General features: G+C 42.8%; 1 protein-coding gene across 6 annotated transcripts in view; it reads right to left on the bottom strand.

Annotated features, from left to right (window-relative positions):
• Window positions 1-1,536: 1,536 nt before the first annotated feature.
• Window positions 1,537-15,964, bottom strand: part of Snx10 (sorting nexin 10) — a 68,725-nt gene continuing 54,297 nt past the window's right edge. For all 6 annotated transcript variants that reach the window (XM_036182164.1, XM_036182158.1, XM_036182162.1 and 3 more), the window contains 4 exons: window positions 12,235-12,335; window positions 11,783-11,881; window positions 3,767-3,979; window positions 1,537-3,316 (listed from right to left, as the gene is read on the bottom strand). In XM_036182164.1, coding sequence (XP_036038057.1) covers window positions 3,256-3,316; window positions 3,767-3,979; window positions 11,783-11,881; window positions 12,235-12,335 — 474 coding nt within the window. In that variant the 3' untranslated portion in view covers window positions 1,537-3,255. The remainder of the gene's footprint in view (window positions 3,317-3,766; window positions 3,980-11,782; window positions 11,882-12,234; window positions 12,336-15,964) is intronic.

Raw genomic sequence — 15,964 nt, 5'->3', positions numbered from 1 at the left:
CCGAGGAAGCGGGAGCGTGCGTGGGATGGCGGGAGCGTGCGGGGCTGCTGAGCCGAGGCCCACGGGGGTGGGGGCTGAGCTATAAAGAAGGCCCAGGTAAGAGACGCGATTCGATTCCACGCGTGATGCCACGCAGAGCCTGTCGGCTTTGGCGGCGTCTACACTTCTCTTCCGCTTACAGCAGAGTTGATTCTGCGGAAATTTCTGTAGCTTAGTTTTCTTCTCACCCTCTTTTCTGCTGTATCTTTTGAAAAGAAGCCTTTGGATTTTGAAGAAAAAGGGTCATGAACTACCAGAGTCTGTGCAGCTAAAATAAATTAGTGTCCATTGCACTGTTCTTAACAAGGACCTAGAAGTTTCCAGCAAGAGGGAAGGGCAATTGTGTTGGACTTCAAGGGACAATGGTGATGAGACTGTAAGATGCATATGGCCAAGAACAAAGCCCCAAATCCTTTGTAAATACATCAAAACCCAAAGTTATTGTTTCTTTACGTGCTAATTTTTTTTTAGCTCCATTCTATTAAAATGTCTGCATTTCTTGTGCTGACTTGCAAAGAAAACTGTATCAATGCCTTTAATGAATGTCAAGTTGCCACAACGAAGTTCAGACATTTTATACCTGGAAATGTGTTCATAGCAAATTAAGAAACAGTTTTCTTCCAAAACAAAACTGTATTGAAATAAAATGTTTCCTCTGTTGGGGGCGGGGGTTAGATGCTGCACTGAATTCATAGGGTACCAGCTAAGTAATTTAAATATTAAGAGGAAGACAATTTAGAAACAGAACAAGGCTTCCTAATTTTTGCACACACATACAAAAAGAGGCCTTTCGTGCAAAAGGCTCAATACTTAAAACCTTATTGTACACTTTAACTCAATGATAAAGCACCAAAATAAAGAAGCTGAGTTTAAAACAACATCCAGCTACCACTATCGGATATAACATGACTAAACAAACAAATCTGTGGTTTCCCTGGTGTGGTTTTTTTAACTGAAATTTTTAACTAGAATTACAATCAGATTTTAGCTAATGAAACTTTAAGTCTTAAGTAACAGGTTGCTGACTTTCACTGTTGACACCTTTAGCTACCTATAAAGTCAGCTTTAAAACAAATGCATAGGATTATGATCTTCCATGTGCAAAGGCCATCCTTGCAGAATTATCCAGGAATAGAGTTTTGCTGAATGTAAATCATAAAGCATCCAGAATTAAAATCTCTAAGCTTAATTCACATTAAAAATAGTACTAAATGTCCATCTAGTTACTTTGCTCTCCCCCAGACAGAAAAGTAAAAGGCAAAGCACGTGACCCATCGAAGTTCATTGAAATATCCAGGCCCCTTAAAGCCAGTTTGAAAAAGCAAGTGCTTAGGTCAGCAGAGCAAATCCAATCACAGCAAATGTCAAAACCAAAGCTTATCAAAGTTCTTCATTTAAAAACAAAAAACTACCAGTAATTTTAAAAATATTGAATTCTTAGGTCTGAGTCAGAAGAAATGTATTCTCTTATGTAAAATAAGTGAACTGATCCAACAATGTTGTTTTTTATGTTTAATGTGAAAACAATGACCTTGTGAAGTTTACAGAGCAAATATTAAGCCTCACTTACTATTAACTTCGATGGTTACATTGTCTCAAGAAACAGTATGATAACTGGTAGCACAGTATATGCTTTTCAAAAGTGCTGTAGAACATAAATGTTGTGAATTCATATCTATTACTGAGGGGTGGGGATGCCTCTAAATTTCCCATGCAGCAAGATAAGCAGCTGCTAAATCTTACTGTATTAAATTAATACTAGAGGACAAGATCTAAGACACTAAATCAAAATATTTACAGAAGTTTAATAATGTGTCAATTTTTTTTTAAAAAGGAGAAATTAAAGAAATCACTCTTATTCTAAATTTAATGTCTGTTTCTTTTTTACCAGTTCTCTGAAACAAGCATTTCAAAGGACAATTCAATAACTTTTTATTAACACAATAACTACTAAACACCCAAGTGAATGGCTCCCTTTTGCAGCAGCTTTTATACCCAGTGAGAGTGGGAGCCTTTCACTAAAAGCAACAAGTTATCCCACTTAGGTGAAAATACTTTCTTCTAGCTACTGAAGATACTGTGCATCACTAGTGGGGAGGACCTGGCTAATTATCCCAGGAAAATGCTGCCTCGTCTGAAACTCTCAGCAGACCCAAGAAATCTTATCTTTGTGCCTCGTCTGAAACTCTCAGCAGACCCAAGACATCTTATCTTTGGGCCACAAAGAGAGAGAGAGAACTATTTTATTCAGATTAAGCCAATCTTCAGGTAAATACCTTAAAAGAAAGGGCTTCTAAAACACAAATATAAGCTCTGACATTAGCAACTTGACTTCCACTCCAAAATTATTGAAATATTTATAGATAAAATTAATTTAACTCATAAATACCTTCTTCCAACTTAAAAGTAAGTAGTGAGGAGCCACCACTGTGAGAGTTATCAGGTGATTTTTTTTTAATGCATATTTTTTTAAATAAGCTATGATTCTAACTACACAATGGGAAAATGCCTTGTTTGCCAGAAGCCATGTTTAAGCTGATTTTGGACAGTGAGAATGTATTTCTAAATCTACGGATGGCAAATTTAAGCAAAATTACGAACATGTCTAATTTTCCCCCGAAGATGTAAACATTATTTTAGCACATCTTTATTTGTAAGACGTATTTTCCATTTACATGTGAAATAGTATACTGGAAAGCTTAAATACTCTTAAATATTTCAATCAAACAAAGTGTTTTTCAGAGTAGGGGAAGTCTCCACAAGACAAGAGCCAGGTGTCAAAGAGGCAGTGTGCTGCACCATGACTCCCCCTGGCTCTAGTCACACACTATTTACCCCAACTTCCCCAGGGACACTGCAAGGATGCTCTGTCTGGTTTTTAAATGCTACTGATACACCTAGCTCCTTAAAATTCAGTCAAGACCAACTGCGTTTTATTCTTACGTACACAGCATATGACTCACTTCACTTGAGAGCAGGATCATATTTACAAGTATTATATGGCAATAAAGGGTCATATGGGATTCACAGACCGTACAGCTTTGTACAGAAGCCTGGCTAAACAACATAAGAATACTACCACTAATAACCCACCACTGTAAGTATCTGACGACCTAAGACAGTGGTGGTGGCATTAGGTAGGGATCTATTGTGAACCAGCATCTTCTCTGGCTGGGCACGGTTCCATGCCTAAGGTGGCGGCCCTGGGATGCGTCCTCAGGACTCCTGCAGAGCTGGGTTGCTGTCGTCGCTACTGTGTCCAAGCCCAGAGGATGAACTGGAAAAGAAGAGAGGGGGGAAATAATAAAAAGAGGAAATTGGTTTTCACAACACACTCAAAGCCCGAGTAACAGAGGGGAACTTTAATTATCTCCAGTCACAAAGAGAGACAGGAAATTTGGACTTTTAATTAGCCATTTGGAGTGCAGTTGGATATTTTTTTAGCTAGATAATTTAAACGCGAATAATTCAAGTCTGACTAAATGAAAGTCACATAATCAGAATGCAGATAATTGAATTTCTGCTGCATTCATTAATTCAGTGTGGAGGTGTGTGTGAAGACCACTATGATGAGCTGTCACAGCTCAATAAAATCTCAGTCAATTAATTTTTTCATTATCTTAGTATTACATCAACAAAAAGCAAAATGTGTATATATCTATGTGCATGCACATGGACACCGTGTGTTATATAAATATGTCTGTTAAATCAAAGTGCAAAGAAATACCTTTCTGAATCATAATCTACATCGTTGTCTTTTTTCCCTTCTTCATCTTCTTCGGGGAACCGTCTATTCATCAAGGCAAACTTGTGAATTGCTTCTTCCACCGAGTACTTGGTCTGCCCAGAAACACACGCCTCAATGTCCTCGGAGTTCAGATGGCTCTGCAGAAAGAGGTGCAGGCTGCTGTCGGACAGCAAAAGTGCATTCTGCAGGACTCTATACAAAAAAAAAAAAAAAAAGAGCAATAGTGCATTCTGCAGGACTCTGTACAGAAAAAAAAAAAAAAAAAAAAGAGGAAAGAAAATAATTGATGAGCAGGCAGGCACGGGCAGAGATCGGGTAGCAGACAGGAAACCCTTGCAACGGTAGGTACCACTGATCTCTCCGCTCCTCTGAGAACTTTGCACCGATGCTGGGCTCTGCCCACCAACGGGATGAAAACATATGCTAACTTTTACTCAATTATTTGGAATCTTAGGTGAGTAAAAACATGAAGCTAATGGTTAAGGACATCTGTTAAAAGAATAACTTCAAGGACATTTCTTCAATTTCACCATCTGTTAAGACCATGTGGATTAATTATGGAAATATTTTGCTTATATGGTTATAGAAATTTATTCTACTTTTAAGAATTTACGACCAACAGCATGTCAGTGCCGCCGACTTTATTGGATAAGCTGTCACGAACCATCAAGACTTTCAACTACCATTAAAATTATATGAAAAGTCCAATGCACTCCACAGCACATTCTGCACTTTACAAGTTCACTAGTTTGCTGTGTACATAAGTACAAATTTACAAGGCTCCTTTGAGGAGGCTTTTCTAATATCTAAAGTTAACTAGAAACTTCTGCAGTAATGCATCTCTTGTCAAAGTAAGCAACCAAGTAATTCTGCTCCCAAGCCTCGTCCCCAAGAAGGGTAATTTGGTGCTAAGTACACACTGGTGGTCCAGAAGGACAGACCGACACTTATTACAAAGACAGCACAAATTTCCACTACAGCATCAGAACCAGATGGAGGGTTAGAAACTGGCCCTGTAGCAAGCATCTAGCATGGTCATGTTTATGTTTACAGCCAATATGTGCTTTTCTGGGGTGCCTCAGAATAAGAAACCAAGGCAGTGTCCCCTCAAATTAAATAAAAACTGGCTTTTCATCTTTTCAGCAAATATTTTTGACATATGATACTGAGTATCTATTAATTGTTCAATGGTGACATTACAGGACACACAAGGGCCAGGATGTAGGAATTAAAGGGGAGACGCTACAACCCATGAGTCATTTTGCACGACATGGGATTTTCTCATACAGAGATTATGAAAACCAGATCACACATTTCAGATGAAATGAACCTTGCTTTATGTCTGGCATGTTTAAACAAGTAATTAGAAAAATAATTTTCCTCTGGACATTGATACCAATTTTGTTAAACACCAAGGGCATCACAATACCACATCCTTTTCTTCCAGTAACAGTTATTTCTTGAACAAGGCAAACGTCTACAAATACACGAAGTCCAGTTGTCCCTTCTGCCTCAACAGACATTTATAAGTCTGAGGGGAGGGAGGCTCTTAACTAAAAGCAAAAGCAAGACTATTGTGCTTTTCAAAGAGAAAATCTCAAGCAAACATCTTAAGTGCTCAACTCTGTGCTCCTCTGCCCTGGTCCTCCCAGAAGATGGCCGTATCGTATGCTAAAGGTTCATTTGCCAAGCAGTAAAAGCCTTTGATGGCACTAAAATCTATCTTTCTTGTTTACAAATGCTTCCCATTCATGTCCCAAATAATCCAAATTAGGAAAGAGTTTTATGGCAACAAGCCCCTGATACGAACTTGGACCCGCTGTGAAGTCTGAGCCAAGTGTTTCCTGTGGCTGTCCTGTTAGCAGCTTCCCACCGGCCACAGGACAAGTGGCTGTTCATAGGATTGTACACACGGCTTTGTTTCTGTTGGAAATGTGTTTTATTTTCTCTATAAAATAATGGGTGATCTTTAAAATTGATTTTAGATGGTCTGAGGCATCACAGCACAGAAGTAATGTGCGCTAATGGCAACGATATTGGACACAAATTCATTTTAGCTTTATTTCACGTCTAAAGCAATTCTACTGAGCCTTGAACTGCCCACGTGCTGTTATTAACTCGCTGGGTACCTAACACATGGGTACCGCAAACAAAAGTGATCAGGGTGCAGGCTGATGGAGACCTCAAGGCTACTGTCCTTTTTCTTCTGCCATAATTCAATTTCCAATTTGACTGTGCAGTAGACGCCTTAGTTCCCAGTTTTCTGCTGAATACTGCCACCTGGAGGACACAGGGTGAAAAGCGAGAGACCAGGCCACCCAGTTCACAAGGAAGAGAGGTAAGCATGGGGGACAGGAGACAGACACCGCCCTGAACGCTCACACTCACGGGCCTGAGAGAGCTCAGAACGAGTGTGCCTGCCAAGTTTAGTTCTATTTTTTTAATTTTTGTGTCATGATGGCTAAGTTTAGGCCACCAGAACTGTACAGGTATGAATTTGAAACAAATAAAAAACTACTTTAGTATATTATTTACATATATATTTTTTTTCATGTTTTCATTTTGTGGTCAGATAGTTTATGTTATAAAATTTAAAATGCAAATCTTAGAGTCCAGAATGGCGGTACTCACCTATAATCCCAGTGCTTAGGAGGCTGAGGCAGGGGAACCAAGAGTGAAACCATCTCAAAGAATAATAAATTTAAATATATTTTTTAATTTAAAAGATGTAAGCTTTGGGAGTGTTTTACCATTCATCAGTGTTGTGCCTACCACCATCAGAACAGAAACACCTGTGTTTTCCTCAGTCATATCTGTGCCACATTTTCCACAAACAAATCTAATGATAGAAAATCAACTTCAAGGGCCGGAGAGATGGCTCAGTGGTTAAGAGCACTGGCTGCTCTTCCAGATGAGCCGGGTTCAATTCCCAGCACCTACATGACAGCTCACACTGTAACTCCCATTCCAGGGGATCTGACACCCTCACACAGACATACATGTAGGCAAAATACCAATACACATGAAATAAATAAATAAATAAATAAATAAATAAATAAATAAATAAATAAATAAATAGAAAGAAAGAAAGAAAATGAACTTCGGGCTTACTACAATGAGGACTTTGTAAAGCAATCAATAAATGTAATTATTAGAAGCTGCCATAAAAATAAATGTGTAAGTGGTGGTGGTGGCACACACTTTTAATCCCAGCACTTATAAGGCAGAGGCAGGTAGAGCTCTGTGAGTTCAAGGCCAGCCTGGTCTACAGATCAAGTTCTACGACAACCAGGCCTTCATATTGAGATTCCCCCCAACAAAAATAAATAAATGAATGTATATATTCTCAAGCCTTCATGGTGGGAGTTTCACAAAGCAGCCTATAGAATTTTAAAGGAATTTCTGAAGATATATTTACAAGGCAAGTCACAAGTTGCTTCTTCCCCTCCACCCCCTGACCCTCCCCCCCTGACAAGGCTAGACAAATCAAGGCCTGCTCTTCCCCTCCAGTGGACACAGTCAAGTCTGGCTTTCCTTAATGCAATCTTACTAAGCATTATACAGTGGGTCAGTTGAAGGACAATATGATACACAAAATCATGTAGTTCTGCAGATGCCCTGGATATTCCGAACTCAGTATGATGCTCCCTACACACAGCTGTAGTGTACGGAAGGTTGATGCTGAAAACAAACAAAACAAAACAGAAAAAACTAACTTGGCCTTTTTACTTCTTACCATGAGAGAAATAATTTCAAACTATAAATATTCATTGAAAGATATTCAAAATCTATGCTGTGGTGCCCTCTATTGAACACAGAGATTTATTAAAAAAAAAAAAAAAAACCTGTGTGTACCTGTATGTGTGTATGTGTTTGTATGGGGTGTGTGTCTCTCTCTGTGTCTGTGTGCACACTTGTGTGCACGTGTCATTTGTTTAAAAAAAAAAAAAAAAAACAGCTTTCTCACATAGCCATCCTCCATTACATAACCAGTTCAAGGTCAGCTTGGGCTGTCCCCAAACACCAACAAAACATGAGTAAAAAGCATATCTAATGTCTAAACTGGCATGTGTACTATCACTGGGATACACATTCCATAAAGCAGAGTCAGCGCAGGTGGAGACCCGCACAGACTTCACAACTCTAATCTATAACCTTCTGTCTCCGTTCCTGTAAGAAGGAGACAACTTACAACTTAGTATTAGGAAAGAGAATACAAAAGGAAAATTACAGTCACAGGGGAATAGGAACATTTGAAAGTCTCCCAATCACATGGGCCGGTTCAGCTTACCATGGCTGCTAGCATTCAGTTCCTTCCCTACAGCTGGCTTGTTTGTACAGGTGAGACACTCCCCACCTTCCAAGACTAGTAAGTACTGAAACAAAGCACCTGGAGCATCCAGCACGTACAAGTTCAACACATCATCTTCTCTGACGACCGAACAGAGAAAGAATCTCTGATTCCTCCATGAGCATCAGCTAGAATATGTATTGTGCTCATATTGAGTACATATTATTACACAAATAATCTTAAAATGAACATTTCACTTTATGTTGCACACACATACATATGCAGAAATACTTTTTCATGGCATTTTAACAACTTCAAAATTTACATAAATATCAAAATTTTTAAATATATGCTTAGAGTCTATAACCAGCACATGTCACATATTAATGCTATTGATTCTAGAGGCCTTCCATCAAAAACAAGGGATCGGCTACAGATGGATGACCCTACTGAATGGGGAAACATTCATCCCTCAGAGGACACCAAGATGTGGTCAGGCATGGTCCTGAAGGGTACATCTCACCCAGCTGCCCAAGGTGACCTATTGCTGAATGTAAGAGGGCCACCAGGGGGAAAGACATGGACAGCTGTACACATGCCCAAACGTAACCACACAGGGCAGCCTTTGGGCCCAGTGCAAAGCCAACTGGGAACCCTTATTTATTTATTCCGTGCGCTTGTGTGGGATGCATGCATGCCACAGCACACAGCATGTAGTTCAGAGGACAACCTGTGGGAATCTGCTCTCTCCTTCACCAGAGGGGTTCTGGGGACCAAACTCAGGCTGTCTGGCTTGGCTGAAAGCACCTTTACCCACTTTTTTTTTTTTTTTTAACTTTTAAATTAGATTTATTCCACTTATTTCGTGTGTGCTTTGCCTACACGTATGCATGGGCACCGCATGTGTGCGTGGTACTCATGGAGATCAGAAGAACGGAGCAGAGCCCTGGAGCTACAGTCATGGATGGTTGTGAAGCACCATGTGGTTGCTAGGAAACAAACGCTGGGTCCTCTGCAATAGTAACAAGTGCTCTTAACCACTGAGCTGTCTCTCCAGCCCCTCCCACGCTACTGTTAATGTGAAACTAATTCATTAGAAACAAATGTTCACATGGAGTAAATGTATCCCAAGACAGTTGTCTGCTCCATGATGTGATCCTTAGATGACAATCCATATCTACTTTTTTTTTAATTTAAGACTTACTTATTTTTATTTTATATGTATGTGTATCTGGCCTATATGTACACATATACACCAGACAGGTGCACATGTGCATACCTGGTGCCCAAGGAGGCCAGATGTGGGCTTTGACTCCATTGAAACTACAGTTTCGGGTTGGGGATTTAGCTCAGTGGTAGAGCGCTTGCCTAGCAAGCGCAAGGCCCTGGGTTCGATCCTCAGCTCAAAAAAAAAAAAGACTCCCTACTACAGTTTCAGAGGCTTGTGAGCTGCCATGTCGGTGCTGAGAACTGAACCTAGGTCTTCTGGAAGATCAGGACATGCTCTTAACCACCCCTCCAGCTCCCAGATCAAATGTGAATTACTTCAGACCTCCCAATGAGAGTGGAAGCTTCATGTGCACTCCTGTGTCTGGTCCTGCATCCCTGGCACACAGCTGACAGATGAAGGGTCAGCACGTGCATTTCAGGGTCCTTGCCAAGCAGTTATCTGAACAACACAGTTACCAGCAAGGACAACAAGGCACTGGCTATACTGCTCCACAACATGACCAAAACAACTAAAGACTCAAAAGAATCTGGGTGCCACAGCCTGGAATAGAAAGAGCCAGGACTGCCGGGAGCCTTAGCCCCAAGTCCCTCGAGCTCCTGAAGCAGGATGCTCGCCACGGTACCATGTGGGTCAAACACAGCCAGTGACCAGTCAAACGATACACAATACCAAACACCTCTGCCCTAGCACAATCCCGTGGGAGCAGATGATGGCAGAGCAGCTGTGGCGCTGCAGTGCTTAAAAACAGTGCAGGGGGCAAAAACCAGACGCTGGGCCTGGCGGCACACGCCTGTGATTCCAGCAGGCAATCAGGAGTTCAAGGCCGGAGTCAAGTACATAGTGGGTTTGAGGTCAGTCTAAGCTCCAGGAGACCCTGTTTCAAAAGACCAGCGACAGGAATGATCGGTGCCCTGCGCCGACCTAGTGATATAAACACAAAGGTGCTTTCTGTCCCTGAACCGGCAATAGCCCAGCAGCTCCCCGGTGCCAGCCAGGGCTGCTAGCCAGGGCTGCTTGCCTGCTCCCGCCCAGGCCTCCCAGGTGGTGGCCAGGCTGCAGGCTTCCCTGGGGGAGCATCTGGAATGAGACCGCCCTGCAGACACGAGCTCCATCTTAAGGGAGAAGCCGTCAGCCACCTGGGCACCTTAGCATCGACACCGTTAACAAAAGGGAACAACTGGGAAGGCCCCCGACCACAGAGGACACTGCTGTAATGTTTCCAGGGGACTCTTCTCACAGTGACCGCTCTGGCGCCTGTCCTTCCCCTACCCTCTCTCAATTCATACGCTTCCAGCTTTCCATGTGTCTCAGTGACCTCTTGGAAGGAAAGGCACTGTGTCAATCTAATAGAAATAAGTGTTAATATTCATGTGCATACTTAATACCCAAGCCCTTTATAAGTGAGCCACATGGGGAAAGCAGCATATTGTTCCAGGACTAGCTTGGGGTCCTATTTAGTGAACGCAAAAGGACATCATTTCAGATCCCAAAGCCACTAAGAGAAGAACGGACCCTTGGAGGCCCCTGCCTCTAACTGGTACTCACCTGACTCTGTCTACTTCCTTATCTAGAATATGAAAAAACAAAACAAAACAAGCTCACACCTATTTCAGCCCTGAGTGCTAGAATAATAATAGCGGTCAACACCCGTAAGTTAGGTCGCCAGGCACCGCTGTCAATGCTCTACAGAAATGGGACCACACAGGCATAGAGAAAGGAGCCTAGCTTCAGAGTCGTGTGCCACCCGGAGTAGGACAAGCCTCCTGTGCTGGCATTCTAGAAAGCAAGGAAGACAAGGGAGATCATGGCAGAGAGGACTCGGCAGCTCCCGCAGGAGTGTGCCCCATCACAGAAATCCAGAGTCAACCTCCCGAGAGTCCTCCGAGGACACATGCGTTGACAAGGCATTCTCGGCAAGAAGAATAAAGCCATTCAGACAGAGAAGGCCCGTCAATTCTAACTGCTGTAAATAAAGCCAGTTTTAAGGAAGGGCTTCTTTTAAATAATAGGGCACACTTATTTCCTAGGAAATGTTACTTCTGCAGCTGGACTCCCGAGGAACGTGTATCCATTTTACTTCAGCTGCTTTGGGTTTGTTATTGTTCTTGCTGTTGTTTCAGGGTAAGGGAGTATTTGTTTGACAAGGAGTGGCCCAGAACTCACTGCAAAGCTTGGACTGGCCTCAAATTCACAGAAATCCTCCTGCCTCAACCTCATGAGTGCTTCCATTAGAAGTGTAAGCTGCCACTGTCTCTACGCTTAAGAGATCATGTGTTTATTCTCCGATTCAGTCATCCATTGTTTCCAGAAGGCTCTGTTCATGTCAGTACCATTCGATGTGAGCCACAAGATGGCGCTCTAATACAGGATATGAACATATGTGGTCTACAGTCCAGCAGCATTTCAGAGATGAAATCTTCCACACAGGTTCTTTCTGAGAACATCCCCAATTCGGCTACAGACCCTTACTTACTTTCTGAGGAAATCTTCCAAGCCCTGACGACGCTGGTCAACGTGCTGGCGATTGTTCATGTTGAAAAATAGATTTTTAGACGGAAGTTCTGGTAATTGTCTGATGAGGGGAAAAAAAAACAAAACCAATCCATAAATAAAGGTGACTCAGCTATAGAAATCACTCAAGGGAAGGCACATTGTGCATGGTAATAATTATCACATAATTACTGTTATATAATATTAACCTAAAGGAAAATCTGTCTTCAAACAATCCCGGGGCTGTTTGTGATCAATATCTGTAAAAGCTGGTAAAGTCACGTGATTAATTTTAAATTCAGATGCAGTAGGCACAGAACTAACCAGAGGAAGGAAGCCTGCGGCCTGTCCTTACCTGGTGCATCTTGATACTATCAACTTGCAGTTCTAGACTACCAAAACAGATCTCCACAATTTAACCCATAAGCCACTTACACCAGCAATGCATTGCTCTGGAGTCTTTGCCTCAGCCACACAAATTCTCTGTACCTTCTTCGTACACAGGATGTTTTCATCGTGAAACACATGCTATTAGTCTGTACAGAAACAGAAAAACATGAGCCTCACCTCAGGGAAAAAGCACTTTCTTATTACATACGTAACTCATAATGTGATCCAAACCATGAAACATTATTTCCATTTATGTGGGCACTGTGAAATCATCCACTAACTTACTAGTCTCAGGCCTGAAGAGGCCACCATGACATGAATCAGCAGTGTTATCTCTAGGGGAGGCACGGCCATGCCCTGACCAGAATCCTGAAGGAAACCTGTGCTCTCCTAACTACAAACATTGCTTCCAAAGATAAGGAAATAAATTCTGTCATCTCAGACTCAGGAGGCTGAGGCAAGAGGATCAGGAGTTCAAATCCACCTTCTGCTATGAAGTGAAACCCTATCTTAACACACACACACATACACACACACACACACACACACACACACACACACACCCTAAAATGTAAAATGTTCAGGGATATCCGTTGCATTTTTAACAGCATCCAGGAGATTTTGTAGATAAGAATTGACGTCCCACAACCCTTCACAAGGCATCACAGACATCTGCATCTCAACATGGATGGCACCAGGCACTGGGAATCCTGAAGTCACTGCTCAACTAGACAACATTTTCCCATCCTGCTAGACAATGGGGGGGGGGGGGGTTGAGTCAGGAAAGCAACGGAACCCCTGTTCAGCATCAGTATCCATGACGGGCGGACATAAATGTAGGCCCTGGTTCTGCTCCAGGAAATTGACATCAGCTCTGGTTCCCTGAATGGGAGAACAAGGTGGATACGAAAATGAGCAAAGAGCCCCTGGCAAGTACTAGCTGTCTGTTTTCCTACAGCAGCCCCGAAACAGGCTCAGGGAATAGCAGGTCCAGAGTCCCCAGCCTACGCTAAGCCATGTAATGTCACTCCTTTGGGTAAACACAGATGAGTAAATAGTCTCCGTGGGTAAAGGCAAAGGTGACAAACATCTGTGGCTACTAGTTTCAAAACACAAGGTCATCTCTGCTCACACTGATGGCTCACACTTAGAATGCAAGGACTTCCGAGGCTGAGGCAGGAGGATTGCCACTTGACTGGAGCCAATGTGGAGTTACAAAATGAACTCCAAGCAGTCTGAGCTATGGAGTAAGATCCTGTATAAAATCTCAACCACTACCCCTAAAAAAAAAAAAAAAAAAAAAAAAAAAAAAAAAAAAAAAAAAAAAAAAAAGACAAACAGATAAATAAATAAAACCTCTACACACATTGTTTTGTTTTGTTTTTCAAGACAGGGTTTCTCTGTGTAGCCCTGACTGTCCTGAAACTCCCTCTGTAGACCAAGCTACTCAGAGATCCACCTGCCTCTACCTCCCAAGTACTAGGATTAAAGGTGTGTGCCACTAGGCCCAGCTTTATATTCATTTTAAATGAAATTCATAACCATCACATTACTAAATGAGAAACTAACTTTTTGTTACTAAGATCTGTGTATTATTCCAAAACTATCCTGCCAAGGAAGCTCAGTTGTATCCTTGGGAATCTAGATGACTGTATGCATTTGTCCGTAAGCTGGCCCCAGGAAACACTGGGGAAGTTCCTGGGTGCAGAGAGGTTCAGAGCCTCACCTGCAAAGGCCATGCAACACTCCATCCAGCCACTTCCGTGATACAGAAACGAAACCTACAGGAGATGCCTACAGCATCATGACATTCTGCAGGATAACTTCAAACACAGCCTGGCTCTAACGCGCTCCTTGGAGACCAAGACTTTGTTACACCAGAATTAGGGCCCTAAACGAGGCCCAAGCAGACATCCCTTCTGCCCTCTCCTCAGAGAATTCCAGGCCACTGCAGGGACTTCTGGCATGGCCAGTACAAGCTGAACCCATTTAAATCCCATTTCCCAGCTCATAGTCACCACGGGTGCCAGTAACAAAAACCCACGTGATACTGACCCCAGAAGAAGGCCCATCTGTGGGTCCTTCAACCACAGGGCAGGCAGCTCTGTCATCGACTGCTTTACAACCCCAAGTAGATATGGACATCCCAGAGTCATCTGGGATTATTTCCCTTGAGGTTCATTTGAATGAACGGATTCCCAGCTGATGTCCTCAGAGCTAACCAAGGCTAGCCAAAAGCCTCACTCATCTACCAGCTGTGAACTGTGTATCACAGGAGCAGGTCTACACTGAGATCACTAAGTCGGTTCCTCTAGATCCATATGCTTGTCTCTGACCTCCACCAAGCCAAGATTTACTCATTGTCAGCTGATGAGCACTCCAAGAAATACCAGAACACCACCAAAATAGTATGACTCTTGAGTCCAGGTAGAGTTCTCAATTCACATTGTGCAATTTATTAGCACAGAATAATCTATATTTCATTACCTCCTGAAAATAATCAAATTTCATGGTGCCCTAAATTATGTGACATAGGCTCAAAACCAATTTAGAGGTGTTAAAAGGCAACTAAATAATTTCATTTTTTTCCAAATGCTTATTTTATTTATTTTTTTTATTTTTTGCACATTCCTTCTTTTTTTGGGGGGAAGGGGGATGGTCAGGGATTGAGACAGTTTCTCAAGTAGACTGAGCTGGCCTTGAATTGGCCATATAACTGAGAATCCCCTTGAACTGATCCTCCACCTCTACCCCCACAACTTGCTGGGATCACAGGTATGGACCTCCACATCTGATTTAAATGCCTATTCCTTTTTAAAATCTTATTCGTTTAATTTCATGTGTAAGTCTATGCACCCTGTGCATGCTGGAGCCTGGGGATGTCAGAAAGGGGGCTGGATCCCCTGAAGCTGGGGTTACAGCTGCTGTGAGCTACATGAGTGCTGAGACCCGAACTCCCAGGTCCTCTGAAAAAATGGTGAGTGCCTGTAACTGCTGCGTCGTCTCTCCAAATGCCTACTCTTGTACATCCATAATTTCCCACATAGAATGGATCCTTGGTGTGAGCTTTTTAGTAAAAAAATGAAAGCAAAATAACTTACACAGTGCCAGGCGGTGGTGGCGCACACCTTTAATCCCAGCACTCCGGAGGCAGAGGCAGGCGGATCTCTGAGTTCGAGGCCAGCCTGGTCTACACAGTGAGTTCCAGGCCAGCCAGGGCTACAGAGAAACCCTGTCTCCAAACAAACAAACAAACAAACAAACAACTGAGAACAACAACAAAAGCAAACACCTTATACAGCAGTGCTTAGAGAAGGGCTGGAAAAGAGAAGAGTGGGAAGGGGCCGCTGAGAGCTTTGGATAGCTGGTTTTCTAAACTGGGGACTCTTGAAAGGAACCGTTTTGGGTGGTGTTTGGACTTCTAGTACAACTCCAGCATCATCCCAGATGACCCTGAATGATGCTGCATGCTACGTCACTTGCGCTACGAGGTCCCAGATGCATCAGCTCGGGACCGGCTCAGACAAGAAAGTGAGTATCCTCAAGGCCAGTGTCGGGGCCGTCTGCCCACCTTCTGTCTTTTTCCAGCAGTTCTGAGGACACCATCACGGGGGTTGGTTTGCAGGCTGTCTAGGCTGCTCCTGACCCACCACAGCACAGCTGCAGCACAGCTGGTACAGGGCACTGTCCATGCGGCTGCATGGAGGACAGGGGTGCTGACCTTGTTCAAGGCGAGCACAGCAGGCTCTCACCACACAGGCATCTCAGGAGCTTA

Source organism: Onychomys torridus, chromosome 3, assembly GCF_903995425.1.
Source record: "Onychomys torridus chromosome 3, mOncTor1.1, whole genome shotgun sequence".
Taxonomy (NCBI): domain Eukaryota; kingdom Metazoa; phylum Chordata; class Mammalia; order Rodentia; family Cricetidae; genus Onychomys; species Onychomys torridus.
This window is presented reverse-complemented; position numbering and strand designations above follow the sequence as displayed.